This window comes from Oncorhynchus kisutch, unplaced genomic scaffold (genome assembly GCF_002021735.2).
Source record: "Oncorhynchus kisutch isolate 150728-3 unplaced genomic scaffold, Okis_V2 Okis09a-Okis19a_hom, whole genome shotgun sequence".
Taxonomy (NCBI): Eukaryota; Metazoa; Chordata; class Actinopteri; order Salmoniformes; family Salmonidae; genus Oncorhynchus; species Oncorhynchus kisutch.
The window spans coordinates 8,571,169-8,587,892 of NW_022261985.1; the positions used below are offsets into that span (position 1 = coordinate 8,571,169).

A 16,724-nucleotide genomic window follows, 5' to 3' on the forward strand; every position below is an offset into this window, starting at 1 on the left:
TGGACGAGAGTCAGGCAGAATGCATTATACACACCTGGACGAGCATCAGGCAGAATGCATTATACACACCTGGGCGAGCGTCAGGCAGAATGCTTTATACACACCTGGACGAGAGTCAGGCAGAATGCTTTATACACACCTGGACGAGAGTCAGGCAGAATGCTTTATACACACCTGGACGAGAGTCAGGCAGAATGCTTTATACACACCTGGACGAGAGTCAGGCAGAATGCATTATACACACCTGGACGAGCATCAGGTAGAATGCTTTATACACACTTGGACGAGCGTCAGGCAGAATGCATTATACACACCTGGACGAGCTGCGTTATACACACCTGGACGAGCTGCTTTATACACACCTGGACGAGCTGCTTTATACACACCTGGACGAGCATCAGGCAGAATGCTTTATACACACCTGGACGAGAGTCAGGCAGAATGCATTATACACACCTGGACGAGCGTCAGGCAGAATGCATTATACACACCTGGACGAGCTGCGTTATACACACCTGGACGAGCTGCTTTATACACACCTGGACGAGCATCAGGCAGAATGCTTTATACACACCTGGACGAGAGTCAGGCAGAATGCATTATACACACCTGGACGAGCGTTAGGCAGAATGTATTATACACACCTGGACGAGAGTCAGGCAGAATGCTTTATACACACCTGGACAAGAGTCAGGCAGAATGCTTTATACACACCTGGACGAGAGTCAGGCAGAATGCATTATACACACCTGGACGAGCGTCAGGCAGAATGCATTATACACACCTGGACGAGAGTCAGGCAGAATGCATTATACACACCTGGACGAGCGTCAGGCAGAATGCTTTATACACACCTGGACGAGAGTCAGGCAGAATGCATTATACACACCTGGACGAGAGTCAGGCAGAATGCTTTATACACACCTGGACGAGAGTCAGGCAGAATGCATTATACACACCTGGACGAGCATCAGGCAGAATGCATTATACACACCTGGGCGAGCGTCAGGCAGAATGCTTTATACACACCTGGACGAGAGTCAGGCAGAATGCTTTATACACACCTGGACGAGAGTCAGGCAGAATGCTTTATACACACCTGGACGAGAGTCAGGCAGAATGCTTTATACACACCTGGACGAGAGTCAGGCAGAATGCATTATACACACCTGGACGAGCATCAGGCAGAATGCTTTATACACACCTGGACGAGAGTCAGTCAGTCCCTTACCGCTCCTGTCACTGGCCCATTGAGACCTGTCTTGGTCTGGAGGAGAAGAGAGGATATCTAGCTATTGTAGAGCTGCCCAAACAGAAAGGTATAGGTCAACCGAAGCATAGTCTGGGTAACATCAACAGACGACCTGACCATTGACAAACAACAGCACAAAGGACAGATTAATTAAATGAGATGAAGACTCTAGTTCCACCCAGGGAACAAAGATGTTGGCCTAAACATGCAAGAGGTGTGAATGAATAATGCAAAGTGAATTGAAAGTGGGCAACTGTCTGATATTCATTGCCCAGGGTATGCTGATGCTACAGTAACTGTACGCTCAGTATGCTGAATAGAACAGATCTGTAGCAGTTCACTTCCTTACCAACAGGGGGAAGTCAACAGAAGCACGAGCAGCAACCACCAGGTATCTCCATCTTTTGTGTATATCAATAAATTGAGCCATAAATCAATGAATGACACTGCACATGTAGAAACGCAACTGATCTCCATATTACATTGAAACATATGTGAGATTCATCATGCAATATTTACCGTGACCTTGTATTTCCCATAAAAGCAGAAAAAGAAGATGGAATGAAATATTTGCTTTGCGGTATATGTAATGTTCTGTGCAGAAGAGGTTGAGCTATGAGTGAGTGAGCCGGAGTGGTAATAACACTGGCTCATCTATTAACATCTCTTGTTGCCTCAAAAGAGCATTGTCTTTTATTTAGAAGAGGATAAACAGTGAATGGTGAGGAAAATGGTGGCTGTCTGTCAAAGAAAACAGACAATACATACATGGTTGGGCATCTTGCATATTAAAGTTAGTTATATCATTTCAATATCATTTTAAACTATATTCCAAAATGTGATTGATTGGGACAGTGTCTCCATATCATCATCACAATCATTATCACTTTTAGCCCATGACCCCTGCAACTGAGAATGAATTCCAATTAGCAAACTATCAAATTGTTCACTTACATGTGTATAATTTTGTCTGCAACAAATGACAAAACAGTAATGTTATGTGATGAAAGGGAGATGGGGGGGATGAAAACAATTATTTACATTTAATGTGTCATATTTCTAATGCCATTTCATAGGCCACGTCACAATTCACGTCTTCAATGTCTATATAGATCATACTCGGTCACGGAAGATGTTTCACGGTCTGTTTAGAGAGAAACATGAAGCGAGGGAGACGATGCTTCGGTGGCAACAGAAGCAGAAAGCGCACCCGCCCAACACCGCAACAGCTACAGGAGATGCCTTTGGAGGTTGAGGCAGGGTCAGAGGGTAAAGGCTGTATACCCAGCATCCTCGATGTTAGAGTACACAGCCATCTTGGATCTGCGAGGAGAAGAGAAATTAATGCGGTGAGTTTTTTTTCCCTCTGTTTTTTCCTTCAAAAATATCCACGATGCTCCACCAGGGAAGCGTTGCATGTCAAACCGGTATTATTTTGGCACCCAGCGACCCCGGTTTGAGGGAAATTGGGCCAGTGGTCGAGGTGCAATCCGACATTTGGCGTTATCGTTTTTGTTTTTTGTCTGTACAAATTGAGAGCGACAGAGAACCAAGACATTGCAGGCCCAGTCCGCACAGCAGCCCTCCCCCTCTGCTGTAGTCAAATAGTTATCCCAAGGTTTGAACATTGAGTCCTACTGATGTCTTACAAGCCAGCTGATTTATCCCGTTTTTACGGAGGGCATTTCATTACAGGTGTAGATAGCTAAGTCACAGTTTTCAATGAGCTATTCAAGTCAAACCAACTAGCGCGTATTTTGGTTAGCTTGTTAGCCTGCTATGTTTTCTCTGCTTAGCGAGCAGCTAACCTTTACAATGTTCACTGTTCAAACATCCACAAATATCTGGCCTATACATGTAGTTATTGTCGCTTATCATGATGTTTTGTTGTGTTCAGTTAACGGTACCTCGTATGATTTTTATGCCTAATTTCGTTCCAGTGTTTCTAGTTAGCCGACTTTTGCTAATCCATATAACTTAACAACCGACGTGTTTATTCATCCAACTTTATCTAACCAGTGAATTAACTACTTCTTCCTAGTTGTCCAGTTCGAGGAGAATGTAGATCAAACTTCAGCCTAAACTCATCGTGGTCCATTGAAGGTTTGCCAGTTACACCTGACTAGTTGCATGAGTTGATAGCCATAGTAGCCTGCTGGTACTTTGACAACACAGTAGCTATTTAAGGCTACTCAACACACACAATACCTACACGATAATATCATGATTTCCCCCATCCCGTCAGTTCATCTCTACAATCTGAGTACAAAACATTAGCCTGTGCTGTTCTTGGTCTGGAGAGAGATGACTTTTCAGGAGTAGCTACATCCTGTGGTATTACATGACGGTGTGGCTAAAGGACAAAGACTCATGACTCTCTGTTACAAGATCTACCAGCTATTTATTTGCACTGACACTCAGGGAAAGGTATTGTTTTGGTTGCAGGTGGTGATTTGGAGGTCTTGACTGAAATTAAATAACTATTGGGAAGAATATACCTACTCTAAATTAGCAAACTTTTCTTCAGCCCAACTGTGTGTTTTTGTCCAGGATGTCCAGCTGTGGATTTAATGCATTTAGGCCCCATTCTGTTTTCATATTCCAATGAACACTCTGTTTGTTATGAATTTGGGTTGTTTGAGTCAGTCTGAATCTGTAATTTAGCAAACTGAAGACTGACAGCAATCAGAATGGTGATTGATGTGAAGTTGACACGACCCCTGACCTCCGGTGATGCTGTCTGATCTCCTCAGTGTTATCGGTAATGACAAAATAATACATGATTTTAGATGTAAAAATTTTTTTATTTACATTTTACCTTTATTTAACCAGGCAAGTCAGTTAAGAACACATTCTTATTTTCAATGACGGCCTGGGAACAGTGGGTTAACTGCCTGTTCAGGAGCAGAACGACAGATTTGTACCTTGTCAGCTCGGGGGTTTGAACTCGCAACCTTCCGGTTACTAGTCCAATGCTCTAACCACTAGGCTACATCCTAGATAAGGGTCAAATTAAATTATTCATGCCTAAAAGGTCAACAATATTTTATTGTTTTTTTTGTTTCTCTGATGAACTACTGCTTCCATCATTGCCCCTTTGGAAGATGGTCTTTTATGACAGGAATGTGTTTTTAAAAATAAATTACGTCTTTTTTTTCTATCCTCGTTAATCAATTGAACCTTCTCTAAAGGAGGCTGCTTGTTTGTTCTGCTTGGCCTGTCCGCTTACTGTTTATTTTGATTGGCGTGAGGAGTGTGGCTTAATCTCTTTTAATCCAGAACATTTGTTGTGACCCACTGCTGGGAATAGCCTACATTTTTAACAGTGCACGAACAGTCCCCAACATTTGTCATTAGTGTAGTCCCAGATTGGCTGCTGTTGAGTGCACACAGCACAGAGAGAGGCTCAAGCATATCTGATCGTGGGTGGGATGCAAGCAAAGAAGGCAAGACAAGCTTCTTGTCTGCAAGCTGCTGCCCTGTGTCTGTGTGTGTCTGTCTGTGTGTCTGTCTGTCTGTCTGTGTGTCTGTCTGTGTGTCTGTCTGTGTGTCTGTCTGTCTGTGTGTCTGTCTGTCTGTGTGTCTGTGTGTCTTGGTTTCCCTGGCTGTGCAGTGGCACAAAGGCTGTTGGAGCAGAGGGGTCAGCAGCCACATACTGTTGTGTGTTCTGTCTTCAGCAACTCTAGTTCAGGTGGGGTTGGATCCTACATGTGTTTCTATTAAAACTCAAGCTAGTCCACAGCCCTTGTAATAATTTCTACTGCCAAAGAACATGCAGTACCGAGGAGAGATCCAATGGGTCTTCAGGTGTCCACATTCAAGGCAAATGTAAGGATACTGTAAACAGACAAAGCTGCACATCTGATGTGGAAGCCCGACAGATGTTACGTCACATATTCTGTAAGTATAAAAAGCCCCTAAACTGGTAGCCAAGGTCTATGGGTTTGTGATGGAGCCTCAGCCTCGCATCATACCTGGCTCAGTAGTTCAAAACAGTTGCTGAACCACATCAATGTGAACTGCTTCTGAGGAGTTAAACCACAGAGCTGTGCAGGCAGGCAGCAACCACAGAGCTGTGCAGGCAGGCAGAGAGGCAGGTAGAGGTGCTGCTGTGGGGTGGGTGGGGGGGTGGAGGTGCTGCTGTGGGGTGGGTGGGGGGGTGGAGGTGCTGCTGTGGGGTGGGTGGGGGGGTGGAGGTGCTGCTGTGGGGTGGGTGGGGGGGGTAGAGGTGCTGCTGTGGGGTGGGTGGGGGGGTGGAGGTGCTGCTGTGGAGGGGTGGAGGTGCTGCTGTGGGGTGGGTGGAGGTGCTGCTGTGGGGTGGGTGGGGGGGTAGAGGTGCTGCTGTGGGGTGGGTGGGGGGGTAGAGGTGCTGCTGTGGGGTGGGTGGGGGGGTGGAGGTGCTGCTGTGGAGGGGTGGAGGTGCTGCTGTGGGGTGGGTGGAGGTGCTGCTGTGGGGTGGGTGGGGGGGTGGAGGTGCTGCTGTGGGGTGGGTGGGGCGGTGGAGGTGCTGCTGTGGGGTGGGTGGGGCGGTGGAGGTGCTGCTGTGGGGTGGGTGGGGGGGGTGGAGGTGCTGCAGTGGGGTGGGTGGGGGGTTGGATGGGGTGGGTGGGGGGGTAGAGGTGCTGCTGTGGGGGGGGGTGGAGGTGCTGCTGTGGGGGGGTGGAGGTGCTGCTGAGGGGTGGGTGGGGGCTGCTGTGGGGGGGTGGAGGTGCTGCTGTGGGGGGGTAGAGGTGCTGCTGTGGGGGGGTAGAGGTGCTGCTGTGGGGTGGGTGGGGGCTGCTGTGGGGTGGGTGGGGGCTGCTGTGGGGGGGGGGGGGTGCTGCTGTGGGGGGGGGTGGGTGGGTGGAGGTGCTGCTGTGGGGTGGGTGGGTGGGTGGAGGTGTTGCTGTGGGTGGGTGGGGGCTGCTGTGGGGTGGGTGTGGGGGTGGAGGTGTTGCTGTGGGGTGGGTGGGGGCTGCTGTGGGGGGGTGGAGGTGCTGCTGTGGGGTGGGTGGGTGGGGGCTGCTGTGGGGTGGGTGGAGGTGTTGCTGTGGGGTGGGTGGGGGCTGGAGGTGTTGCTGCTGTGGGGGGGTGGAGGTGCTGCTGTGGGGGGGGTGGAGGTGTTGCTGCTGTGGGGGGGTGGAGGTGTTGCTGTGGGGGGGTGGAGGGTGTTGCTGTGGGGGGGTGGAGGTGTTGCTGTGGGGGGGTGGAGGTGCTGCTGTGGGGGGGTGGAGGTGCTGCTGTGGGGTGGGTGGAGGTGCTGCTGTGGGGTGGGGGGGTGGGGGCTGCTGTGGGGGGGGGGTGGGGGCTGCTGTTGGGGGGGGTGGGTGGGGGCTGCTGTGGGGGGGGGCGGTGGAGGTGCTGCTGTGGGGTGGGTGGGTGGGGGCTGCTGTGGGGTGGGTGGAGGTGTTGCTGTGGGGTGGGTGGGGGCTGCTGTGGGGGGGTGGAGGTGCTGCTGTGGGGTGGGTGGAGGTGCTGCTGTGGGGGGGGGGTGGAGGTGCTGCTGTGGGGGGGTGGAGGTGCTGCTGTGGGGGGGGGGTGGAGGTGCTGCTGTGGGGTGGGTGGGTGGGGGCTGCTGTGGGGTGGGGGGGTGGGGGCTGCTGTGGGGGGGGGGTGGGGGCTGCTGTTGGGGGGGGTGGGTGGGGGCTGCTGTGGGGGGGGCGGTGGAGGATTAAGCATATTTGTTTAGATATACAGTGCATTCAAAGTATTCAGACCCCTGGACTTTTTCCACATTTCAAGAATGTATACAGAACCAGTCAATAGTTTGGACACCTACTTATTCCAGGGTTTTTCTTTATATTTACTATTTTCTTCATTGTAGAATAATAGTAAAGACATCAAAGCTATGAAATAACACACATGGAATCATGTAGTAACCAACAGTGTTAAATAAATCAAAATATAGTTGAGTTTCTTCAAAGTCGCCACCCTTTGCCTTGATGACATCTTTGCGCACACTTGGCATTCTCTTAACCAGCTTCATGAGGTAGTCACCTGGAATACATTTCAATTAACAGGTGTACCTTGCTAAAAGTTAATTTGTGTAATTTCTTTCCTTAATGCGTTTGAGCCAATCAGTTGTGTTGTGACAAGGTTGAGGGGTATACAGAAGATGGCCTTATTTGGTAAAAGAACAGCTCAAATAAGCAAAGAGAACACATCTCAACATCAACTGTTCAGAGGCGACAGTGTGAATCAGGCCTTCATGGTTGAATTGCTGCAAAGAAACCACTACTAAAGGACACCAATAAGAAGAGACTTGGGCCAAGAAACATGAGCAATGGACATTAGACCGGTGGAAATCTGTCCTTTGGTCTGTTGAGTCCAAATTTGAGATTTAAAAAGGACAATGACCCAAGACATCGGCAGGCAGTCTAAGGGCTATTTGACAAAGAAGGAGAGTAATGGAGGGCTGCATCAGATGACCTGGCCTCCACAATTTCACAACCTCTACCCAATTGAGATGGTTTGGGATGAGTTGGACCGCAGAGTGAAGGAAAAGCAGCCAACAAGTGCTCAGAATATGTGGGAACTCCTTCAACACTGTTGGAAAGTCATTCCAGGTTAAGCTGGTTGAGAGAATGCCAAAAGTTTCCAAAGCTGTCAATGCAAAGGTTGGCTTCTTTTGAAGAATCTCAAACATATATTTTGTTTTGTTTAACACTGATGCCAGCGGAGCGCTACCTGTCCGACTGCATAGTGCCAGCTGTAAAGTTTGGTGGAGGAGGAATAATGATTTGGGGCTGTTTTTCATGGTTCGGGCTTGACCCATTAGTTCCAGTGAAAGGAAATCTTACCACCACAGCTTACAATGACATTCTAGACGATTCTGTGCTTCCAACTTTGTGGCAACAGTTTGGGGAAGGCCCCAAGAAATGCTTTGTCGAGATTGATGTGGAAGAACTTGACTGTCCTGCACAGAGCCCTGACCTCAACCCCACCTTTGGGATGAATTGGACCGTCGACTGGAGGCTAGGCCTAATCACCCAACATCAGTGCCTGACCTCACTAATGCTCTTGCTTCCATTCAGCCACAAGTCCCCCACAGCAATGTTCCAACATCTAGTGGAAAGCCTTCCCAGAAGAGTGGAGGCTGTTATAGCAGCAATGTTCCAACATCTAGTGGAAAGCCTTCCCAGAAGAGGCTGTTTTTAGCAGCGATGGGAATGAGATGTTCGACTTTCAGGTGTCCACACACTCTTGTTCATCTGTACCTTCATGCACCTCTTGGGGCTGGATGTAAAACCAAATATATATTACCAGAAAATATTAAGTCACAGGACTCCTAATCAACACCAACCAGGAAGGAGCACTCCAACTGAATACTGTAGCATAGTGTAGCTTGTTGTAGCAGCATCCCCATCACCTCTGTGCAGAGCCATAAACACAGGCTGTACAGTGCACTACCATTGTTAGTGTGTCAATCAACCGGCGGTGCGTGTCTTGAGCTGCCTCCCTGGCAGGAGCTGTGCTTCAGTGAACCCTGACCGAAGGAACGGCCTCCTGTCACACAGCCAAATGGGGCAATTTAACCAGACCCTGTATATAGGTGTCATAGTCATCAGTGTCAATGAGACGCAGAGCAGGGCACGTCAGGACAGAGCAGGGCACGTCAGGACAGAGCAGGGCACGTCAGGACAGAGCAGGGCACGTCAGGACAGAGCGGAATAGGGCACGTCAGGACACGTCAGGGCAGAGCGGGGCACGTCAGGGCAGAGCGGGGCACGTCAGGGCAGAGCGGGGCACGTCAGGGCAGAGCGGAGCGGGGCACGTCAGGGCAGAGAGGGACACCCTACCTGCCGCCAAACCCCTAACCCTACCTGCCGCCTCCCCCTAACCCTACCTGCCGCCTCCCCCTAACCCTACCTGCCGCCTCCCCCTAACCCTACCTGCCGCCTCCCCCTAACCCTACCTGCCGCCTCCCCCTACCCTAACCCTACCTGCCGCCTCCCCCTAACCCTACCTGCCGCCTCCCCCTAACCCTACCTGCCGCCTCCCCCTAACCCTACCTGCCGCCTCCCCCTAACCCTACCTGCCGCCTCCCCCTAACCCTACCTGCCGCCTCCCCCTAACCCTACCTGCCGCAGTAGTGGCCTATGCATTGCTTTGTTCTTCTATCTCTTGACAATAGATATGTCCACACTACTGCCTTCCCTGTCTTTACTACTCTCCCTCTGTCCACACTACTGCCTTCCCTGTCTTAACTACTCTCCCTCTGACCACACTACTGCCTTCCCTGTCTTAACTACTCTCTCTAAAACCCCTCTGTCCACACTACTACCTTCCCTGTCTTAACTACTCTCTCTAAAACCCCTCTGTCCAAACTACTGCCTTCCCTGTCTTAACTACTCTCTAAAACCCCTCTGTCCACACTACTGCCTTCCCTGTCTTAACTACTCTCTCTAAAACCCCTCTGTCCAAACTACTGCCTTCCCTGTCTTAACTACTCTCTCTAAAACCCCTCTGTCCAAACTACTGCCTTCCCTGTCTTAACTACTCTCCCTCTGTCCACACTACTGCCTTCCCTGTCTTAACTACTCTCTCTAAAACCCCTCTGACCACACTACTGCCTTCCCTGTCTTAACTACTCTCTCTAAAACCCCTCTGTCCAAACTACTGCCTTCCCTGTCTTAACTACTCTCTCTAAAACCCCTCTGTCCACACTACTGCCTTCCCTGTCTTAACTACTCTCCCTCTGTCCACACTACTGCCTTCCCTGTCTTAACTACTCTCTCTAAAACCCCTCTGACTAAACTACTGCCTTCCCTGTCTTAACTACTCTCTCTAAAACCCCTCTGACCACACTACTACCTTCCCTGTCTTAACTACTCTCTCTAAAACCCCTCTGACCACACTACTGCCTTCCCTGTCTTAACTACTCTCTCTAAAACCCCTCTGACCACACTACTGCCTTCCCTGTCTTAACTACTCTCTCTAAAACCCCTCTGACCACACTACTGCCTTCCCTGTCTTTACTACTCTCTAAAACCCCTCTGACCACACTACTACCTTCCCTGTCTTAACTACTCTCTCTAAAACCCCTCTGACCACACTACTGCCTTCCCTGTCTTAACTACTCTCTCTAAAACCCCTCTGACCACACTACTGCCTTCCCTGTCTTAACTACTCTCTCTAAAACCCCTCTGTCCACACTACTGCCTTCCCTGTCTTAACTACTCTCCCTCTGTCCACACTACTGCCTTCCCTGTCTTAACTACTCTCTCTAAAACCCCTCTGACTAAACTACTGCCTTCCCTGTCTTAACTACTCTCTCTAAAACCCCTCTGACCACACTACTACCTTCCCTGTCTTAACTACTCTCTCTAAAACCCCTCTGACCACACTACTGCCTTCCCTGTCTTAACTACTCTCTCTAAAACCCCTCTGACCACACTACTGCCTTCCCTGTCTTAACTACTCTCTCTAAAACCCCTCTGACCACACTACTGCCTTCCCTGTCTTTACTACTCTCTAAAACCCCTCTGACCACACTACTACCTTCCCTGTCTTAACTACTCTCTCTAAAACCCCTCTGACCACACTACTGCCTTCCCTGTCTTAACTACTCTCTCTAAAACCCCTCTGACCACACTACTGCCTTCCCTGTCTTAACTACTCTCTCTAAAACCCCTCTGTCCACACTACTGCCTTCCCTGTCTTAACTACTCTCCCTCTGTCCACACTACTGCCTTCCCTGTCTTAACTACTCTCTCTAAAACCCCTCTGACTAAACTACTGCCTTCCCTGTCTTAACTACTCTCTCTAAAACCCCTCTGACCACACTACTACCTTCCCTGTCTTAACTACTCTCTCTAAAACCCCTCTGACCACACTACTGCCTTCCCTGTCTTAACTACTCTCTCTAAAACCCCTCTGACCACACTACTGCCTTCCCTGTCTTAACTACTCTCTCTAAAACCCCTCTGACCACACTACTGCCTTCCCTGTCTTTACTACTCTCTAAAACCCCTCTGACCACACTACTACCTTCCCTGTCTTAACTACTCTCTCTAAAACCCCTCTGACCACACTACTGCCTTCCCTGTCTTAACTACTCTCTCTAAAACCCCTCTGACCACACTACTGCCTTCCCTGTCTTAACTACTCTCTCTAAAACCCCTCTGTCCACACTACTGCCTTCCCTGTCTTTACTACTCTCCCTCTGTCCACACTACTGCCTTCCCTGTCTTTACTACTCTCCCTCTGTCCACACTACTGCCTTCCCTGTCTTTACTACTCTCCCTCTGTCCACACTACTGCCTTCCCTGTCTTAACTACTCTCCCTCTGTCCACACTACTGCCTTCCCTGTCTTAACTACTCTCTCTAAAACCCCTCTGTCCACACTACTACCTTCCCTGTCTTAACTACTCTCCCTCTGACCACACTACTGCCTTCCCTGTCTTAACTACTCTCTCTAAAACCCCTCTGTCCACACTACTACCTTCCCTGTCTTAACTACTCTCTCTAAAACCCCTCTGTCCAAACTACTGCCTTCCCTGTCTTAACTACTCTCTCTAAAACCCCTCTGTCCACACTACTACCTTCCCTGTCTTAACTACTCTCCCTCTGACCACACTACTGCCTTCCCTGTCTTAACTACTCTCTAAAACCCCTCTGACCACACTACTGCCTTCCCTGTCTTAACTACTCTCTCTAAAACCCCTCTGTCCACACTACTGCCTTCCCTGTCTTAACTACTCTCTCTAAAACCCCTCTGTCCACACTACTGCCTTCCCTGTCTTAACTACTCTCCCTCTGTCCACACTACTGCCTTCCCTGTCTTAACTACTCTCTCTAAAACCCCTCTGTCCAAACTACTGCCTTCCCTGTCTTAACTACTCTCTCTAAAACCCCTCTGTCCACACTACTGCCTTCCCTGTCTTAACTACTCTCCCTCTGTCCACACTACTGCCTTCCCTGTCTTAACTACTCTCTCTAAAACCCCTCTGACCACACTACTGCCTTCCCTGTCTTAACTACTCTCTCTAAAACCCCTCTGTCCACACTACTGCCTTCCCTGTCTTAACTACTCTCTCTAAAACCCCTCTGACCACACTACTGCCTTCCCTGTCTTAACTACTCTCTCTAAAACCCCTCTGTCCACACTACTGCCTTCCCTGTCTTAACTACTCTCTCTAAACCCCTCTGACCACACTACTGCCTTCCCTGTCTTAACTACTCTCTCTAAAACCCCTCTGACCACACTACTGCCTTCCCTGTCTTTACTACTCTCTAAAACCCCTCTGACCACACTACTACCTTCCCTGTCTTAACTACTCTCTCTAAAACCCCTCTGACCACACTACTGCCTTCCCTGTCTTAACTACTCTCTCTAAAACCCCTCTGACCACACTACTGCCTTCCCTGTCTTAACTACTCTCTCTAAAACCCCTCTGACCACACTACTGCCTTCCCTGTCTTAACTACTCTCCCTCTGACCACACTACTGCCTTCCCTGTCTTAACTACTCTCTCTAAAACCCCTCTGTCCACACTACTACCTTCCCTGTCTTAACTACTCTCTCTAAAACCCCTCTGTCCAAACTACTGCCTTCCCTGTCTTAACTACTCTCTCTAAAACCCCTCTGTCCACACTACTACCTTCCCTGTCTTAACTACTCTCCCTCTGACCACACTACTGCCTTCCCTGTCTTAACTACTCTCTAAAACCCCTCTGTCCACACTACTACCTTCCCTGTCTTAACTACTCTCTCTAAAACCCCTCTGTCCAAACTACTGCCTTCCCTGTCTTAACTACTCTCTCTAAAACCCCTCTGTCCACACTACTGCCTTCCCTGTCTTAACTACTCTCCCTCTGTCCACACTACTGCCTTCCCTGTCTTAACTACTCTCTCTAAAACCCCTCTGACCACACTACTGCCTTCCCTGTCTTAACTACTCTCTCTAAAACCCCTCTGTCCACACTACTGCCTTCCCTGTCTTAACTACTCTCTCTAAAACCCCTCTGTCCACACTACTGCCTTCCCTGTCTTAACTACTCTCCCTCTGTCCACACTACTGCCTTCCCTGTCTTAACTACTCTCTCTAAAACCCCTCTGTCCAAACTACTGCCTTCCCTGTCTTAACTACTCTCTCTAAAACCCCTCTGTCCACACTACTGCCTTCCCTGTCTTAACTACTCTCCCTCTGTCCACACTACTGCCTTCCCTGTCTTAACTACTCTCTCTAAAACCCCTCTGACCACACTACTGCCTTCCCTGTCTTAACTACTCTCTCTAAAACCCCTCTGACCACACTACTGCCTTCCCTGTCTTAACTACTCTCTCTAAAACCCCTCTGACCACACTACTGCCTTCCCTGTCTTAACTACTCTCTCTAAAACCCCTCTGTCCACACTACTGCCTTCCCTGTCTTAACTACTCTCTCTAAAACCCCTCTGACCACACTACTGCCTTCCCTGTCTTAACTACTCTCTCTAAAACCCCTCTGTCCACACTACTGCCTTCCCTGTCTTAACTACTCTCTCTAAAACCCCTCTGACCACACTACTGCCTTCCCTGTCTTAACTACTCTCTCTAAAACCCCTCTGACCACACTACTGCCTTCCCTGTCTTTACTACTCTCTAAAACCCCTCTGACCACACTACTACCTTCCCTGTCTTAACTACTCTCTCTAAAACCCCTCTGACCACACTACTGCCTTCCCTGTCTTAACTACTCTCTCTAAAACCCCTCTGACCACACTACTGCCTTCCCTGTCTTAACTACTCTCTCTAAAACCCCTCTGGAAGTCTCTGAGGCCTTGATGAATACTCCCATGGTGGTTTATCTGTTGCCAGAAGGCAGCTTGCCCAGAGGACTCCTTGTTAGTCTGGCCAGCCTTGTTACAGAGGAGGGATATCTGACCATGTCGTCTGGAGACTGAATAACTAATTTGTTATTAATGAATGGGTTTCACGTGATGTGTTGCACTATCCTCTAGTTCAGGGGTCGTTAACTTCCTACATGGGAGGGCCTGGGACTTGATCTAGCCTGTTTTCATTTGTAGAGCAGTTCAGGCAGGTCAGACATATTCTATGTCCCAAATGACTCCCTTTAGAGTGCACTAGTTTCTTTACCGGAGTCATGGTCTTGGTCTAAACTAGTTGGCTAGGGGATGTTCGCAGGAAGACAGGCAAAGGTAAGGTGACTGCTCAGTGCTCTGTCCTCCCCAGTTACATGGCCCTGATCTAGTCTCTGTTCATTCTCTCTGGGATGGGACTACTTCTGATTCCTGTTACAGCTGTTACTTACACCTCTGCTCTGCTGGGCCCCTGTGGTCCCCTGACACAGACCCAAATTCTAAAATCTGTCCACAAACAACCATAACAAAAACACAGCCATGAATGTGGCACCTCTGTCAGTTACAGCACCAAATACTGACTGTCCTTGACTATAACAATATTAGTTATGTTTGGGTACCAGGGTCCTTGTTGAGCCTGTGTACAGTAGGTTCATATTGGGTACTGGGGTCCTTGTTGAGCCTGTGTACAGTAGGTTCATATTGGGTACCAGGCTACTTGTTGTTGAGCTTGTGTACAGTAGGTTCATTTCCATATTGGGTACCAGGCTACTTGTTGTTGAGCTTGTGCACAGTAGGTTCATTTCCATATTGGGTACCAGGGTCCTCGTTGAGCCTGTGTACAGTAGGTTCATATTGGGTACCGGGGTCCTTGTTGAGCCTGTGTACAGTAGGTTCATATTGGGTACTGGGGTCCTTGTTGAGCCTGTGTACAGTAGGTTCATATTGGGTACCAGGCTACTTGTTGTGCTTGTGTACAGTAGGTTCATTTCCATATTGGGTACCAGGGTCCTTGTTGAGCTTGTGTACAGTAGGTTCATTTCCATATTGGGTACCAGGGTCCTTGTTGAGCTTGTGTACAGTAGGTTCATTTCCATATTGGGTACCAGGGTCCTTGTTGAGCTTGTGTACAGTAGGTTCATTTCCATATTGGGTACCAGGGTCCTTGTTGAGCATGTGTACAGTAGGTTCATTTCCATATTGGGTACCAGGGTCCTTGTTGAGCCTGTGTACAGTAGGTTAATTTACATATTGGGTACCAGGGTCCTTGTTGAGCCTGTGTACAGTAGGGTAATTTCCATATGTTGAGCTGGAGGCTGTCCTTACAATCCAGTTGGCTGCACTGTTGAAGTGACCACGTTCTATTCTACTCTCTCTCACTCATCTCCCTCTCTTGGTGTCTCCCTCTGTCTCGGTCTCCCTCTGTCTCTCATCTCCCTCTCTTGGTGTCTCCCTCTGTCTCGGTCTCCCTCTGTCTCTGTGTTTGTGTAATCAGTAGTTTCCCAGAGAAGGACAGAGTGGGTCAGATTTCCTCTCCTATAACCAGTGTGTCTGTCTTCATCCTAACAACCCTTATGTTATGACCATGCCATTCTGTAGGGTGAATGTGTTCAGTCTCTTTGGTCCTTTTTGTTTTTAACACTTGAGTGTTGTTCTGCAACCAGCTTGAATGGAAATGTTGACAGACTGGTTTGTCATAGGTAGGGCCAGTCTATCTATTGGGATACGTGTTGTTGGACACACCTAGGAGAGCCTGGAGTTCCAGTATTGCACATTCACACTGCTGGAGGTCTGTCCTGTTTGGGAAACGAGTAGTCTGACTGAAGAGCCCACCTGGTATGAGTTCTGCCCGTGGCAGTGCTGTCTTTGTGGATCCAGTGGAGCAGGGCGCTGCCTGTGTACAGCAGTATGTACCATGGGTAGCAGCACAGATGGCCTGTACTTCATGCTACTGTGGGCACATATGCCGCCTCATTTCTCCCCGTCTTGACGAGGAGCCGCCTCATTTCTCCCCGTCTTGACGAGGAGCTGCCTCATTTCCCCCCGTCTTGACGAGGAGCCGCCTCATTTCCCCCCGTCTTGACGAGGAGCCGCCTCATTTCCCCCCGTCTTGACGAGGAGCCGCCTCATTTCCCCCCCGTCTTGACGAGGAGCCGCCTCATTTCCCCCCCGTCTCGACGAGGAGCCGCCTCATTTCTCCCCGTCTTGACGAGGAGCCGCCTCATTTCCCCCCGTCTCGACGAGGAGCCGCCTCATTTCTCCCCGTCTTGACGAGGAGCCGCCTCATTTCCCCCCGTCTTGACGAGGAGCCGCCTCATTTCTCCCCGTCTTGACGAGGAGCCGCCTCATTTCTCCCCGTCTTGACGAGGAGCCGCCTCATTTCCCCCCGTCTTGACGAGGAGCCGCCTCATTTCCCCCCGTCTTGACGAGGAGCCGCCTCATTTCCCCCCCGTCTTGACGAGGAGCCGCCTCATTTCCCCCCGTCTTGACGAGGAGCCGCCTCATTTCCCCCCGTCTTGACGAGGAGCCGCCTCATTTCCCCCCGTCTTGACGAGGAGCCGCCTCATTTCCCCCCCGTCTTGACGAGGAGCCGCCTCATTTCCCCCCCGTCTCGACGAGGAGCCGCCTCATTTCCCCCCGTCTTGACGAGGAGCCACCTCATTTCCCCCCCGTCTTGACGAGGAGCCG

The 16,724-nt window shown here is 49.7% G+C and overlaps 1 protein-coding gene across 1 annotated transcript in view; it reads left to right on the forward strand.

The window, feature by feature from the left end:
• The first annotated feature begins 2,395 nt into the window (after window positions 1–2,395).
• LOC109886334 (CCR4-NOT transcription complex subunit 2-like) overlaps window positions 2,396–16,724 on the forward strand; it is a 70,202-nt gene continuing 55,873 nt past the window's right edge. Inside the window, exon 1 of the mRNA XM_031815378.1 lies at window positions 2,396–2,601. Within this exon, the coding sequence (XP_031671238.1) occupies window positions 2,413–2,601 (189 nt within the window). The 5' untranslated portion in view covers window positions 2,396–2,412. The remainder of the gene's footprint in view (window positions 2,602–16,724) is intronic.